The following is a 15,559-nucleotide window of genomic DNA, read 5'->3' as shown; positions in this document are numbered from 1 at the left end:
GATAGATAGATAGATAGATAGATAGATAGATAGATACTTTATTAATCCCAATGATGCCCTTCTACAGCCCTGTCTACCTGTCCTCATATAATGGTCAGTCTCCTGGTATCTCCTCCATGTTCTTGAGACTGTGCTGAGAGACACAGCAAACCTCCTTGCAACAGTACGTATTGATATGTCATCCTGGAGGAGCTGGACCACCTGGGCATCTTGAATCAGCTGCAGGTACTGCCTCATGCTACCAGTAGTGACAAGGACACTAGCAAAACGCATATTAGAGAAGAATCAGTCAGGAAGGATAAGGACAGCACAACTGTCTGTGGCCACCATTCCTTTTTTGGGGGGTGTCAAGCTGTTACCTCTCCCTCCATTTGCACCAAAGCTTATGCTTCCTAACTGGAAAAATTGATATCCCTGAAGCTTAATTGATTTTGTGTTAGACTGTAATGATTAAGTGTTTTATGTGAGCAGCAAATATATACATATAAAAGTCTACAATCTTTTACGTCTGTCACATTATTACTTAAAAACGTACAAATTACTAGGACTAGAACCTCGATCTTGGTCTCATTCGAAAGCTAATGACCTGATACTTCTACTACTATGTGCCATCGACTTGGATTTGAGTCCTAGCAACTTGATGAAGTAAAGAAGTCTCAGCTGTGGTCGTGGGTTTATAACAGCAAAGTGATAGGCAAGCAAAGTGACACAGCAGACAGAAAAAAAGAAAAGCAACATGTACTGAGCATCAAGCAAGTCACAGAGGGCACTTCAGTGACAATGAACACCATAATTATATGAAGGAGAGCAATAAGAGTAGTGCCATCTGCTAAGCAACACATACACAATACAAGAATAACAAAGTTTGAGAAAGGCATGCCTACAATCGTGCAGAAAGTTCACTGTTGTTTATATCTCGCCTTTTGATGTCACACATCCTGCTGAACTACACTGACAAGTAAAACGTAATCCTAAATATAGACTAATTGAGCTGCAAACAAACACAATGTCTCACAGTCATGTACGTTAAGTTCCAGGTGTGACCACTAGGGGGCAACACAACACCCCAAACCTCAGACACAGCCTCACCAACACAAGTCCCAGTTTAATTAAGAGGTTTATTAGCACAAGTACCTTTCCAAAAGGCTTCGACAGTTACATAAACACAACACAACTCTTCTTATCTTCTTTAATTTCTTTGTTATCTTCCATCCAACACTGAATCTCCTGGATGATGTCGATCGGCTTCTTTTATGTTGGACTCAGGAGTACTTCTAGTGCCAGGGCATAACCCATTGAAAGCACTTTTAGGTCAAACAGAAGCCCCACAAAGTAGGAATTACTAATCCATGTAGCTCCCCCTATAGGCTCCCACAGAAACCCAACAGAGCTGCACAATGGGACTACAGGTCCCAGTATGCCATACTTGTATGTATGTGTGGGAATCCTGACCCAGGGATGTTGCCATCTAGTGTATTGGGGCAGCATATAGTCCTGACAGGTTGTCTCCTTCTGTCCTTGCATCACATTGGCCTCCCAGCCCAGTATTGTTCCTTGTCCCATCCAAGCCGCAATGCCCACCCATGTGCACTGTCCATCACCCAAGACACAGAATATAAGAATGCCCCAGAGACAGAAACACACTGTGATAATCAAGAACATTGTCAATTAGTCAATCATCCAACCATATGAGAGCATTGCTTTTATATCCTTACATCAACGATTCTTTGAAGATCACTACTTAGCAAAGGTACATCAGCAATGTTATTGATGTCAAGCTGTATTTTTATTTGTTGCCAAAATAGAAACGTTCTGCTTGCTTTAAATGAGCCACCATAAGTAACAAAAGGCATTATTACTTCTAAGGGAAGTGAATAAACTACTGAGAAAAAATAAGAAGTATAAACAGATCTTAATCTGTAACTTGGTTTTTATTTGCATTTTATTTGAGGATCGTGGATCTGTGCTTTTCACTAGTGTAAAATAACTCATTGGTTATTATTTTGAAACTGGTCACAATGTAAACAGTAACAGTAAACCATCCATCCCAACAGGTGAAGATCACCCTACAGTGTACACACACACATAACTAATATTCTTAACCATGATAGAATATATTCACAATTTTTACAATCCCTGACATACCAAACATTTAGGGTTAGGCTTAGGTATGACCCCATTAAACATCCTACAAACTCCAAAAGCCAAAGTTCGCTTCAGCAGACATGATATGAGTTTGATTAAAAGCAATTATTTTATCCAGTTGTTGCTGATAAATGATGCAGTCACTCAATGCTTTCCTGAAATACAGAACACTGGTTCCAGTTTTCATCATATTATTCAGATTACCACCACTAGCATCTAACCAGTAAAGGCAAATGACTGTCTTTCTTCAAAGATTGGTATCACTTTCATGGGTCACTCCTGCCCTGGCAATAACTTTCAGTTTTTGATTATCTGGTTTTTCCAATCTGCCAAGTAAAAGCTGATTGTCCTTCTTCCTTCTCTTTGCATAACTTTGGGCTTTCCTATTTTTGACACCCCACCCAGTCTTTTTCATGTGACTCTTCTGCTTTGTGCTACTGTGGCAACTCCAGACTCCAATGCATCCAGGGAACCTCTGTCACCTAGAAGAGACCACGCTACATTCAAGTCTGTGGAAGTATGTGGTTGAACACGCCTGACAGTCAGCAATGCCCACCTGCTTTCAATATTCTGAAAGTCACATTAACTACAAAAGTACACAGCGTTGTATAAAGTATCTAATAGCCATATTTGAATAAAGGTAAATATACCCTTCTGGAAAGTGACTCTGTAAAAATGAAAGGTGCCCATGAGAAAATTACTTAATTAGATTAATTAATTAGATTAAGTAATCTAATATTATGAGATATTAATATATTTCAAGATTTATAAGATATTAATATATTTCAAAGTATCTAATATTAAGTGTACTTAAGTAACAAAATGACAAGTACATGCACCTAAGAACATAAGAGATTTAACAAACGAGAGGAGACCATTCACTCCATCAAGCTCATTTGTTTAGCTAATAGCTCAGCTGTCCCAACATCTCATCCAGATTCTTATTAAAGGCTATGCAGATTTCTGCTTCAACTCCATGTCTTGGTAGTTTGTTCCAGTTTCCAACAACAAGAAGTGCTGCCTGACTTCTGTCCTAAATGCACTTCCCCTTAATTTCCATTGGTGTCATCAAGTAATTGATTCACCGATATGTTGAAACAATTCTGCTGGATTTACTTCAAATCAAATCAAGTCTTATTTATCACATACAAGTTATATATACACTACAATAAGTAGTGAAATGCTTAGTTACTCACCTCAAATGAATGTGCCTTTAATTAGAATAATAAAAGGCCAATAAAAAAATACAAGTGTATGGACTGTGGACTAAAGTTCCTCCTCGGTCTTTCTGAACTGAGCTGGACTTTTGGTAGCCGTAGCCTTTACCTGACTGCAGTACTGCATTTTTCCGATGTTGGGATGGCTGGTATCATTAATAATTTTCTTTGCCCTGGTCCAACATCGATTGGTGTAGATGACCTGGAGGTTAATGAGTGCACACCCTGTGATGCCTTCTACCAACTGTACTACTTCCTGTAGAGCCCTGAGGTCCTCCTGCATGCTGCTTCCAAACCAGGTTGTGATTCTTCCTGTCAGGACACATTTAATGGTGGATGTGTTTAGTAATTGGGTGGGCAGCCTAAAATCCTTGAGGCGTCCGAGGTGGTAAAAATGTTGGTGTGCCTACTTTACCAAGGTGTTGGTATGTTTAAACCAGTTTAGACCCACTGTGATGTGGACACTGAAGTATCTGAAGCTGTCCTTCCTTTCCACCTGAGTGCTGTTAATACTGATGGGGTGGTTATGCATCTGCTGTTTTCTCCCAAACACCAATTAACTTCTTTGCCTTGATGACTTTCAGTTGTACACTGTTGTCCTGACTCCAGAGTGACAGACTCTCCACTTTATCCAGAGAAGCCTGCTCATTGTTGTTAGAGATCAGACTTACCACAGCTGTGTCATTAGCAAACTTGACAATAATGTTAGAGTCATGAACAGCTGTACAGTCATACAAGCTGAGAGAGTACAGCAGAGGACTCAGCACACAGCCCTGTGGAGCACCTGTCTTGAGAGTGAGTAATGAGTAATGTGGCCATCCACTGGAACGGCATGTGGTCAGGAAGTTGAGAATCCAGCTGCACAGTTAAATGCTCAGACGCAGGTAATGGTGATGAGCTATGTGGGGGGATGATCGTGTTAAATGCAGAGCTATAGTCTATAAATAGCATTTACACATAATTTTTTCTCTTGTTGTCCAGGTGAGCCAGTGCTGTATGAAGGATAAAGGTGATAGCAATTTTTTTCAGTCTACTGGAACAATATGCAAACTGCAATGCATCCAGATCTTTTTGGTAGAAAATACCATATGTGATTTTTGACTAGCATCTAGAAGTATTTTATTGCTATAGTGCGATGGGACAATAGTCATTCAGATAGGTTGGACTTGATTTCTTAGTTACAGGTACAGTGGTGGATCTTTTAAAGCATGTTGGTATGACAGCCTCGGCTAAGAAGAGATTTGCATATTACCGTGAACACCGGTGCAAGCTGATCAGCACAGATCTTGAATACACATTGCAGAATGTCGATCTGCCATCTTCCAGGTGTTCACTTTCCTGAAAGCACTTCATAGGGCCTTTTCTAACAAAGTGAGCATTGTTTCCTCACTGAGCTGTTCTCTCAAACTAAGATGTGCTGTACCACTGGTTGCTGTCAGAGGCATTCACATTAAAGCACACATAGAAATCATTAAGCTTGTCTGCCAGAGAGGTGTCAGCACTCACTGAGATGAGAATAGTTATTTTATAGTCTGCTATTGCCCCAAGACCTTGCAACATGCACTTAGAATAGGATTTTTCAGATAACACTTTCCCTGTATCCCCGTATCATTGTTTAGTGGCATCATAGTTCTTCCTAGATTACGGCACTCCCTGAGTGCCTTGTCTGTTGTCTCTGTGTATGCTCCGACTGCAGTGAGTGATGTCTCAGTGATTCGCAATTTTGCTCGGTGGTTGATGGGTGCCTACGAGGTGACACTCCTCTGGTCATGGGGGACTTCATGTTCCTTGACTTTGCAATAGGTCAGGGGCTACGAATCCCTGGATCCTGGTTCCACCCCTGATCATTGGACTTGGTACTCCAGTACTGGTGGTGCAGTGAAGGAGATCGATCACATCCTTGTGGGCAGACACTGGAGGCTCTTGAAAAACTGCAGGGTCCACAGAAGTGCCCAGTTTGTGAATTCTGACCACAGACTTGTTGTCGCTACTCTTAGGAACCAGCTTGGGTCCAGTAGGTTACCACCTACTAGGAAAATGAGCCTGTACTTGGCCAAACTCAAAGACCAGGCTGTTTCTAACGAGTTTGCATACAGTTTGTGTGAGGAACTTGCGGATTTGGGTGCGACAGCCGATCCTAATGTGATGTGGGAGACCTCCTGGAAGATAGAGGGTCATTGCCAGAGAGTGGGACTGGAATGAGTGTCTTCCTGGGGGGTTGCCAACCAGGATCCTGAGCTGTTCCATTGTGTGGTGGGTGCGGCAACACTCCTTACCAGTGCATGCTCCCCAACTTGACTTGACTTGATAGCTCTTCTTAGATTCTAAGAGATGACTTTGCAATTGTCCATATTCCCAGACATAAGCCCTGAACTGTACACAGCGGTGTGCGTATTTAGTGCATCAGAAATAGTTTTATCTACCTGTGGCTTCTGGTTTGGATAAGTCTAGATTATGATTTTTGTGTTGTTTTGTTTATGAGAAGTCCAAAATAGGAAGCCACAGCAAACACCAATTTGGACTTACCTTTTTGAGATTTCTTGAAATTGCAGGCCATGGTGAGGGTGGTATGTCATTCTGGTGATAATTTAATGTCTCATACAGTTCCATCTGTGCAGTTTAGGCATCTACTTGAGGTGGAATATACATAGCTGTGACAATGACCTGAGGAATATGAAAAGGTCTGCCTTTAATCATCAGGAGATCCAGAACAGGGCCTCATCAATACCACTGTGCATAGAATTCACACTAAAACATGGTGTACAGACAAAAGTAGAAATGTGCGTACGCACAAAAAACTTCAGGTGCACAAAGACGTGCGTAAGCCTGCTTCCACGCTCTTCAGCTCCATAAATCCTGGTCAGTGTGAAATTTAACGCACGTGCATGCACCTGCCATCCTACCTCAAATCCTCCCAGAATTTTGCACATTTTGATGTGCAAATCAATATAAATATCACCTTCCCTGTTCAGTGTTTGGTTAAAAGACAATGGCAAAAGCATGTAAAAAAAAAAGAATTTCAGTGAATGCGAAGTGAAAGCAAGGAAAAACTTATTATTTATTGGCTTTAGCATTGGTATAAACAACAAATGAAAGTTGAACAAGTGATACAGAGTGGCGGAGAAGCTCGAAAGTTGAAGTTCAGAAAGTCACACATTGCCCAAAATAAAAAAAGTGGTCAGATATCAAAGTCAACATGAAAAGGCAAGTCATAGCCCACTGTCTGAATGTGTCATAAGGAAACATATTAGGGTACAGAGAAAAGAAAAAAAGATAGGGACACAGTGAAAAAAAAGGTTGAAATGTCCACTTTAATCTCGTAGTTTATTTTGTCATTAAAGTAAAACGTCATAAAATTAATCTTAAAATCAATGTTAAATTTAGTAGGGTTTCTCAGATCCCATCATAACTAATGTAGCATGTTAAAAATGCGTTGCATTCTTCGTGTTCTTCTATGTGTGTGAATCACTACATGCTTCTTTAATGGGCTTTCTCTCACTCCGACAGACCACAGAATGCATTACATTCATGACATTACAGCTCTCTGGACAATTTAAATACTAAAATGTATACTTGATATCTTTTTCATGATGAAATGAACTAAAGCAGTGGTAGTAATGAGCTGGCACCCTGTCCAGAGATTGTTCCTGCCTCCAGCAAGATGCTTCCTGGGATGTGCGCGACCTTCAATGAAATAATTTATTGCAGCAGTACTGTCTCTCTCAAACATACTAACCCCAATTCCTGTCCTTCCTTTCCTTTCTCCAAGTAACTAATTGCCACACAATAAGCTCTCTAATAAATGTCAAACCATCTGTAAGCTTAGAAAGCCGATTCTTCAAAGGAACATTGAAATACTTCATAGTACATGTTTATTCTATCCATCTATCCATCCAGTACCAGTAAACATGCAGAGTGAGGGAGGCAGGACCAATCCCTGGACTGGGCACCATCTCATTGCTACCGCTGTGCCACTGTGCCCACATGTTTCATTATTAAAAGTATACATTATTTAAATGAATTTCAAAATTTTTCTGTGTAATGTAATATATATACTTTAATGCATTTCATCTTTAAAATGATATCAAGAGCTCCAAGAAGATAGCTCTTGTAAATCTAAATCGACTTAGAAGCCAGTCGTCATCATCTGTAAATATGTGCTCTCTTTAATTGAATTGAATTGAATTCCTTTATTGTTATTGTATGGTACAATGAGATTCAACAGAATGCAGTACAAAAAACTTGTACAAATAGTCCAGATAGTGCAAATGGTTCATGAAGTGGCTCAGGTTGTGCAATATTACAACTGTATAGGTAATCATAAACAATTGTAAACTGTTTCTGAACCTCAAAGTTCATGCAGGAAAGGCTCTGAAGTGTTTGCCAAATGGGAAAAGTTCAAATAGACTGTGTGCATTGCTGAGGCTGCATGGGTTATAAATGTTCTCTGAAGCTGTGTCCCAATTATCCTCTACGCTTTTGACACAGTTCAACGTAGAGCTTTCTGACCAGCTGCTGTAGAGCTGTGATTCTGCACTCAGATACAGTGGGTTAAAATAGTCTGAGTAGTGCACTGAGAATAACAACGCTAAAGCAGCTATGGTATTTGGAATAGTTTGGCCATTCCGTGGACCATTATATTGTTACAGGTTGATTACAATCAGATGCCTTAAATTTATAAATGATATGCTGTCAATTTTAGTGTATTTAATATTGCCACATCAGGGATGTGAATCTAAAAAATAATAGGAAACCACACAGGGCCAGTAGCACTGCTTTGACACTGGGTGCCGGTAGTTTGCACCGAGTGGAAACTTATGTATGCACAGGGTAAGGCTGGTGTGAGAATTCACGTGGCTTTATGCCAAGTTTAGTTTTTATACATCTCGAAGTAAGTGTGGAAATGGGCGTACGCATACACACCCTTTATACATGAGGCCCCAGGTGAGCAGTTGTGTCATAATACACTTATATTCCTGCTGTTGTACAAGTTGTTATTAACCATGAGACATACACCTCCACCTATCCATTTGCCAGACTCCTTAAATAAGACTTCTTAAATAACAAAAAGATGAAGCAAATATATTTTATCAACGCCTTTCAGAATTTTTTCACACCTGAATGAGATCCACATGCAGTCTTCTCTACTTAAGACTAAACTAAACTCTCTGATTCTGTCACAGTAGCACATATCCTTAAGTCCCATAATGCACTTGGTGGCTCTCCTCTGCATAGTTTCAGGTGTTACTTTGTTTCTTGTAGCATGTTGACCAGAACTGCACACAACACTCCAGATTTGGTGTCACCTGTGCATTATAGATAGATAGATAGATAGATAGATAGATAGATAGATAGATAGATAGATAGATAGATAGATAGATAGATAGATAGATAGATAGATAGATAGATAGATAGATAGATACTTTAAAATCCCAATGGGAAATTCACATTCTTCAGCAGCAGCATACTGATACAATAAATAATATTAAATTAAAGAATGATAATATTGCAGGTGAAAAAACAGACAATAACTATGTATAATGTTAAATGTTAACGTTTACCCCCCCCCCCGGGTGGAATTAAAGAGTCGCATAGTTTGGGGGAGGAACGATCTCCTCAATCTGTCAGTGGAGCAGGACAGTGACAGCAGTCTGTCACTGAAGCTGCTCCTCTGTCTGGAGATGATACTATTAAGTGGATGCAGTGGATTCTCCATAATTGATAGGAGCCTGCTGAGCGCCCGTCACTCTGCCACAGATGTCAGACTGTCCAGCTCCATGCCAACAACAGAGCTTGCCTTCCTCACCAGTTTGTCCAGGCATGAGGCGTCTTTCCTCTTAATGCTGCCTCCCCAGCACACCACCGCGTAGAAGATGGCGCTCGCCACAACTGTCTGATAGAACATCTGCAGCATCTGCCAGCCTTCTAAGGAAGTATAACCGGCTCTGTCCTTTCTTGCACAGCGCATCAGTATTGACAGTCCAGTCTAATTTATCATCCAGCTGCACTCCCAGGTATTTATAGGTCTGCACCATCTGCACACAGTCACCTTTGATGATCACAGGGTCCATGAGGGGTCTGGGCCTCCTAAAATCCACCACCAGCTCCTTGGTTTTGCTGGTGTTCAGGTGTAGGTGGTTTGAGTTGCACCATTTAACAAAGTCCTTGATTAGGTTCCTATACTCCTCCTCCTGCCCACTCCTGATGCAGCCCACGATAGCAGTGTCGTCGGCGAACTTTTGCACATGGCAGGACTCCGAGTTGAATTGGAAGTCTGATGTATATAGGCTGAACAGGACCGGAGAAAGTACAGTCCCCTGTGGCGCTCCTGTGTTGCTGACCACAATGTCAGACGTGCAGTTCCCAAGACGCACATACTGAGGTCTGTCTTTAAGATAGTCCACGATCCATTCAACTAGGTATGAATCTAATCCCATCTCTGTCAGCTTGTCCCTAAGGAGCAGAGGTTGGATGGTGTTGAAGGCGCTAGAGAAGTCTAGAAACATAATTCTTACAGCACCACTGCCTCTGTCCAAGTGAGAGAGGGATCGGTGTAGCATATAGATGATGGCATCCTCCGCTCCCACCTTCTGCTGGTATGCGAACTGCAGAGGGTCAAGGGCGTGGCGGACCTGTGGCCTAAGGTGGTGAAGCAGCAGCCTCTCCATGGTCTTCATCACATGTGATGTCAGAGCAACAGGCAGAAAGTCATTCAGCTCACTAGGACGTGATACCTTTGGGACTGGGGTGATACAAGATGTTTTCCAAAGCCTCGGGACTCTCCCCTGTTCCAGGCTCAGGTTGAAGATGCGCTGTAGAGGACCCCCCAGCTCCGACGCACAGACCTTCAGCAGTCGTGGCGATACTCCATCTGGACCCGCTGCTTTGCTGGCACGAAGTCTCCTCAGCTCTCTGCTCACTTGCGCTGTTGTAATTATGGGTGGGGATGTCTTTCCTATGCTGGTATCAGCAGAAGGATGTGTGGAGGGTGCAGTACTCCGAGGTGACAGTGAGAGTGGGTTAGGGTGGTCAAACCTGTTAAAGAAGTTGTTCATTTGGTTTGCTCTCTTCACGTCTCTCTCGATGGTGGTACCCCACTTCGAGCTGCAGCCAGTGATGATCTTCATCCCATCCCACACTTCATTCATGCTGTTATTCTGCAACTTCTGCTCCAGCTTTCTCCTGTACTGCTCCTTCGCCGCCCTGAGCTGGACTCGGAGTTCCTTCTGCACGCGCTTGAGCTCATGCTGATCACCGCTTTTAAAAGCCCTTTTCTTCTGGTTCAAAGGGCCCTTGATGTCACTTGTAATCCATGGCTTGTTGTTAGCATAGCAGCGTACAGTTCTTACTGGAACTACAATGTCCATAGAGAAGTTGATGTGGTCAGTAGTGCAGTCAACAACTTCCTCAATGTTCTCACTATGAGATCCCTGCAGGATATCCCAGTCTGTAGTTCCAAAACATTCTCTCAGAGCATTCTCAGCCTCCGGGGTCCACTTCCTGAATGATCGTGTGGTTACAGGTAGGACTCTCACTTTTGGTTTATAGTGAGGCTGAAGCAGAACCAGGTTATGATCTGCTTTCCCCAGCGCAGGCAGCGGGGTGGCGCTGTATGCGTCTTTAACGTTTGCATACAGTAAATCAATAGTCTTATTTCCCCGGGTGTTACAGTCCACATACTGGGAGAATGCAGGTAATGTTTTGTCCAGCGTCACATGGTTAAAGTCTCCAGCGATTAGCACAAGCGCCTCAGGGTGCTGCGTTTGTAACTTAGCAACAGCAGAATGGATGATGTCACTCGCTGACTCCTCGTCCGCCCGAGGAGGGATGTAAACAATGACAACAATGACGTGTCCAAACTCTCTGGGCAAGTAGTAGGGACGTAAACTTACGGCCAACAGTTCGATGACCCTGCAGCAAGTGGAGATTTTGACGTTAACATGTCCAGAGTTACACCACCGTGTATTAACATAGAGAGCGAGTCCTCCTCCTTTGGGCTTCCCACAGGTACTTGCATCTCTGTCCGCTCTAACTGTGCTAAAACCGGGTAGCTCCACGTTGGCATCTGGGATGGTGGTAGTTAGCCACGTTTCGCAAAAGCACAACAAACTGCATTCTCTGTAGGTCCTGACATTTTTCATCAGCGCAGCAAGTTTGTTGATCTTATTTGAGATTGAGTTCACATTCCCCAGAATCACAGAAGGCACCGAAGGCTTGAAACGCCACTTTCTCACAAGCCGCTTCATTTTCAGCTTAGTGCCGGCTCTGCTGCCACGATACCGCCTTCTTACCTCGTCAGGTAAATAGGGAACCACACCGGCACTGGCATTTGTTCTCAGCGCTCGAAGTTGAGTACTTGAATAGGCGAGTCTCGGCGTGTAAAAATCCATGCCCACGTTGTAAAAGTAAGTGTGTCCAGGGAACGAATCCACATAAAATAAAGTGATAGGAGTGATCAATAAAAAAGAGAAGAATAATAGTAGAAAAGTATACATACACATACAGTCATACACGGAGCTGCTGAAAAGGCTGCCACTCATGGCGGCGCCGGATGTTATAATATGTTTATAATGTTATAATAATGTTATATGGTCTGAACAAAACATCCATTAGTTTATATTTAAGTATTTACGATATAACCCAACATTTTATTTGCCTTTTTCATTACTATTGCATAGTGCTTACATGATAAACATATTGTCTCAACATAAACCATAACCTTTTCAGACGTTACTTCCTCTAGCTCATTGTCTCCCATCTTGTATTTATAATTAACTAGCTGTCCCCCATGGCTCTGCCTGCGTAATAGTGAAACAGGACAGTGAGGAGGGCCCTACTGGGCTTCCCACTCCTGACGTCACACTTCCCCCTCCCCTCGGCCCACAGCCTCAGTCTTGGATTAGTGCGAATATATTGCTTCTCCAAGCGAACTATGATTCTTAGCGCGATGAAAGAAGTAACAAAATCAACCAGAATGTTCAAGCAAATTCTACAAAAATACCCAATCTAAATCCATTAAGTAGTTCTCTCGTTTGCTAGCTAAGTGAAGGTAAGATATGCTCCGAGGCTGGAGCGTGAGTGAGTGGACAGAAGACAGTGGGAAAAGGATCTCTCACTCAGTATCTCAGAAAAGGAGTGGAAGGCGGCAATGCACAGTATCCACTTGAGCTCCATATGTGCAAAGCATACAGTTATTCAACTTTAAAATCATCTATTAAGCACATCTCTCTTGTTTAAAATTGTCAAAAATGTTTCTCAGGCAAGATCCAACCTGTGAATGTTGCAATCAAGCTCCAGCCTCACTGGGCCACATGTTTTGGGCCTGCACCATATTAACATCATTTTGGACCAAAATCTTTAGATGCCTTTCAGACAGCCTTGGTGTCACAATTCCTCCTAATCCACTAACAGCCATGCGTGGTGGGCTCACAGAGGGGCTTCAAGTGGAGAAGGACAAACAAACTGTGATTGTCTTTACTACACCCAAAGGGCTGCATGGGAATTGCAGGTCCAATTGGCAGTCCTGCTAAGTTTCATGGGAGCCGCCAGAGGGAGCTGTGGGGAGAAGGCTTCCTTGTTTTATGGAGGTTTGCCTGACTAGGAAGTGCTTCCTGGATGTAATGAGTTAGCCCAGGAAGTACTTCTGAATTTGATATAAAAGAAGTAGTCGGAGTTGGGCGTCAGTGGACAAAGCTCACCGAGGAGGAGTGGAGGATAGAAAGTAAAATGAAAGTGAGAAGAGAAGCATTTATTGTATAATGTGTTCAGTAACAAAGTCTGTATTGAAAGGTACTTGTGCTATAAATCATTTGTTTGCACCAGGACTGTGTCTGTACTATTGTGCTTGTATAAATGGTCACATTATACAACACCAAAATTACATTTATTTAAAAAGAAACCCTTCTCTAGTGTAGCAAGTGCCATGGCCATTCCCACAGATAATAAATATCTAAGTATAAAATGCTAAGGGTTATCTGCCTAGCATGCAAAAACTTGCAAAATCCAGGGCCTTCAGCCTTCATCTTGATCTCAGTAACAGCTTATGCCATGCATAACACTACCCATGATGTGGCCATGCAGGTGACCTTGACCATGAAATGTGCCTTCTGGTCCTTCTCACTACAGGCAGCTACATAGCAGAGAGCCTCATGGCAAGCAGCAATGCAGACACAAACTGTAGCTTACTGGAAAACAACCACAGGGAGCTGTGGTGAAAGTGAAGCATATTGCACAGGCCGACTGTTTGTTGCAAACACCAGTTGTACACTGCAAGTGCAATAGAAAGGGTCTGTAGAGCAGTTTGTATGTCTGACAGGTAAACAGTCACAATGACATTGGGTGGCAGTGAAGGACATTGCAGTAAGCTTGCAGGAGTGACCTGTGGTGCTGTGTCTCGTGAGAGGCTCATGTCCCACCTTTCTTCTTCAATTTGAGTGTTTCAAGTAAGTAATAAAAGCAAATAACAGCTGCAAACCCAACACCTCAGCAATTAACAAACTGGAAACTCAATATTCACAATACTCAGTCCTCAGTGCTGAAATTATGACACACTGTAGTTGTGAATAAAGAAAACACATATTTTAGAAATATGACAATAAAGGTGTCCAAAATGTCAGTCTCACCAGATCACTTTGTGCAGAATGAGCTCAGTTTACTTGGCCCAGTAGCACAAAGGACATCCTCACCCTTCTTATTTGACTGCTGATGGTGTCTGCTTTTATTTGAGTTATAAAATAAAAGGTTAACCTTAACCATAATCCTAGGTGAAAGTGATTTTAGTGTTGACAATGTCAGATCAGTTGTGAGGTTCTGCAGAACAAACGGTGGTAAGAAATCCACATCAGTGAAGAAGATCTGCCATAGGCCTTGACATCAGAGGCCACTGAGATTAATCGAACTACTGAAGCAATGACAATGATAATAATCTTATGGAATAATAATGAATAATCTAGCAAAATATAATAATTTAATAGTGTTAGATTGAAAATAAAGTCTTTCTGAGAACCCTTAAATGGTTCAATAGTGTCGTCATCATTCTGTTAGACAAGAATATAAGAAATGGGAGAAAAAAATCCAGATTACTTACAGACTGCTGTTTATTTATTTGTAACTTATAACACTAATGTCTGTCATTGATAAGAACAGCAATGGTTAGTTGGTTAAGAACCCCCCTTTTAGGACTGAGTCTATTTGTAATTTTATGACAGAGTTGTGGGAAGTGTCTGATACAAGTATGGCAAGTGATTCTCTGCAGGACTCTCTCAATCACACCCCACAGGAAATCCAGACTGCCTAGCTGACAAGCTTCATCTTAACACACGGTTTTGGGGGCAGGTGTGAAACCATTGTGTCACACCAGAATTCTGTAGGTCTAAAGTTGCCTGAAGCCATCAAGTGCCATGATGCCCTATTTGCTAAAGGGTTTGGACAGGAAACCTATAAATTTGCTTGCTTCACCCCTCACTCTCTCTTACCAACTGATGAAGGAGCATCTCACACACCATGAACTGAAAAGGACAACACAATGAAGAGCACAGCTCGGCAGCCATATTGAGACAGGCATGCGGCCTGCTCTGAAGAAAGCTGACCACAAATGAGGACTTAACTAGAGACATTTTAATTAACTAACAAGTCTGTCTGCTGCCTGAAACTACACATCAACATTTATCAGGTTGTATGGTTGCCAGTGTTCACGTGTACTTTGCATATTGTTATTGTTTATGAATATTATCAATAATGCTTTATTAAAATTGTAACTCAACTCCTGCTGGTCTTTTACTACACCTAATTGCCTGAAGTTATAAATGTAGCAGGGAAGGTGGGGAGAAGTTATAAAGTACAATACCTGATAAACAGTGGTAAGTCTGTGAGATTTGAGGCATTCTGACAAAGTCTACACATTAATAATAGAAAAGGGGAAAGTAGAGGAATATATTACTCTACCAAGGAAAAACACACAGACTCTTGTCTCTTTTCTTGCAGGGATTCCTCTGCTCGTGTTGGTCACTAAGATAGATGAAGCCTGCCTTGAAGTTAAAAAAGACCTGACCAAAGTGTATAGGAGCCGCTACCTTTATGAGAAGGTGAGTCAAAGGGACCGACCGGGAGGCTGGTAGTCATAAATGTGATGTGATCATAAGAAGTAAAGTAATAGAACATGTAAAGTCAGCCCACCAAACAAGTAGCATCTAGAGATT

The 15,559-nt window shown here is 42.0% G+C and overlaps 1 protein-coding gene across 1 annotated transcript in view; it reads left to right on the top strand.

Moving 5' to 3' along the window:
• The window catches only part of LOC114658639 (interferon-induced protein 44-like), a 636,217-nt gene that overhangs the window by 322,336 nt on the left and 298,322 nt on the right, over positions 1-15,559 (top strand). Inside the window, exon 5 of the mRNA XM_051932770.1 lies at positions 15,345-15,445. Coding sequence (XP_051788730.1) covers positions 15,345-15,445 — 101 coding nt within the window. The remainder of the gene's footprint in view (positions 1-15,344; positions 15,446-15,559) is intronic.

The sequence above is a fragment of the Erpetoichthys calabaricus genome, chromosome 10 (assembly GCF_900747795.2).
Source record: "Erpetoichthys calabaricus chromosome 10, fErpCal1.3, whole genome shotgun sequence".
In the NCBI taxonomy this organism is placed as follows: domain Eukaryota; kingdom Metazoa; phylum Chordata; class Cladistia; order Polypteriformes; family Polypteridae; genus Erpetoichthys; species Erpetoichthys calabaricus.
Note: the sequence above shows the minus strand (reverse complement) of the source record. Positions and strands in the feature narration are given on the sequence as shown.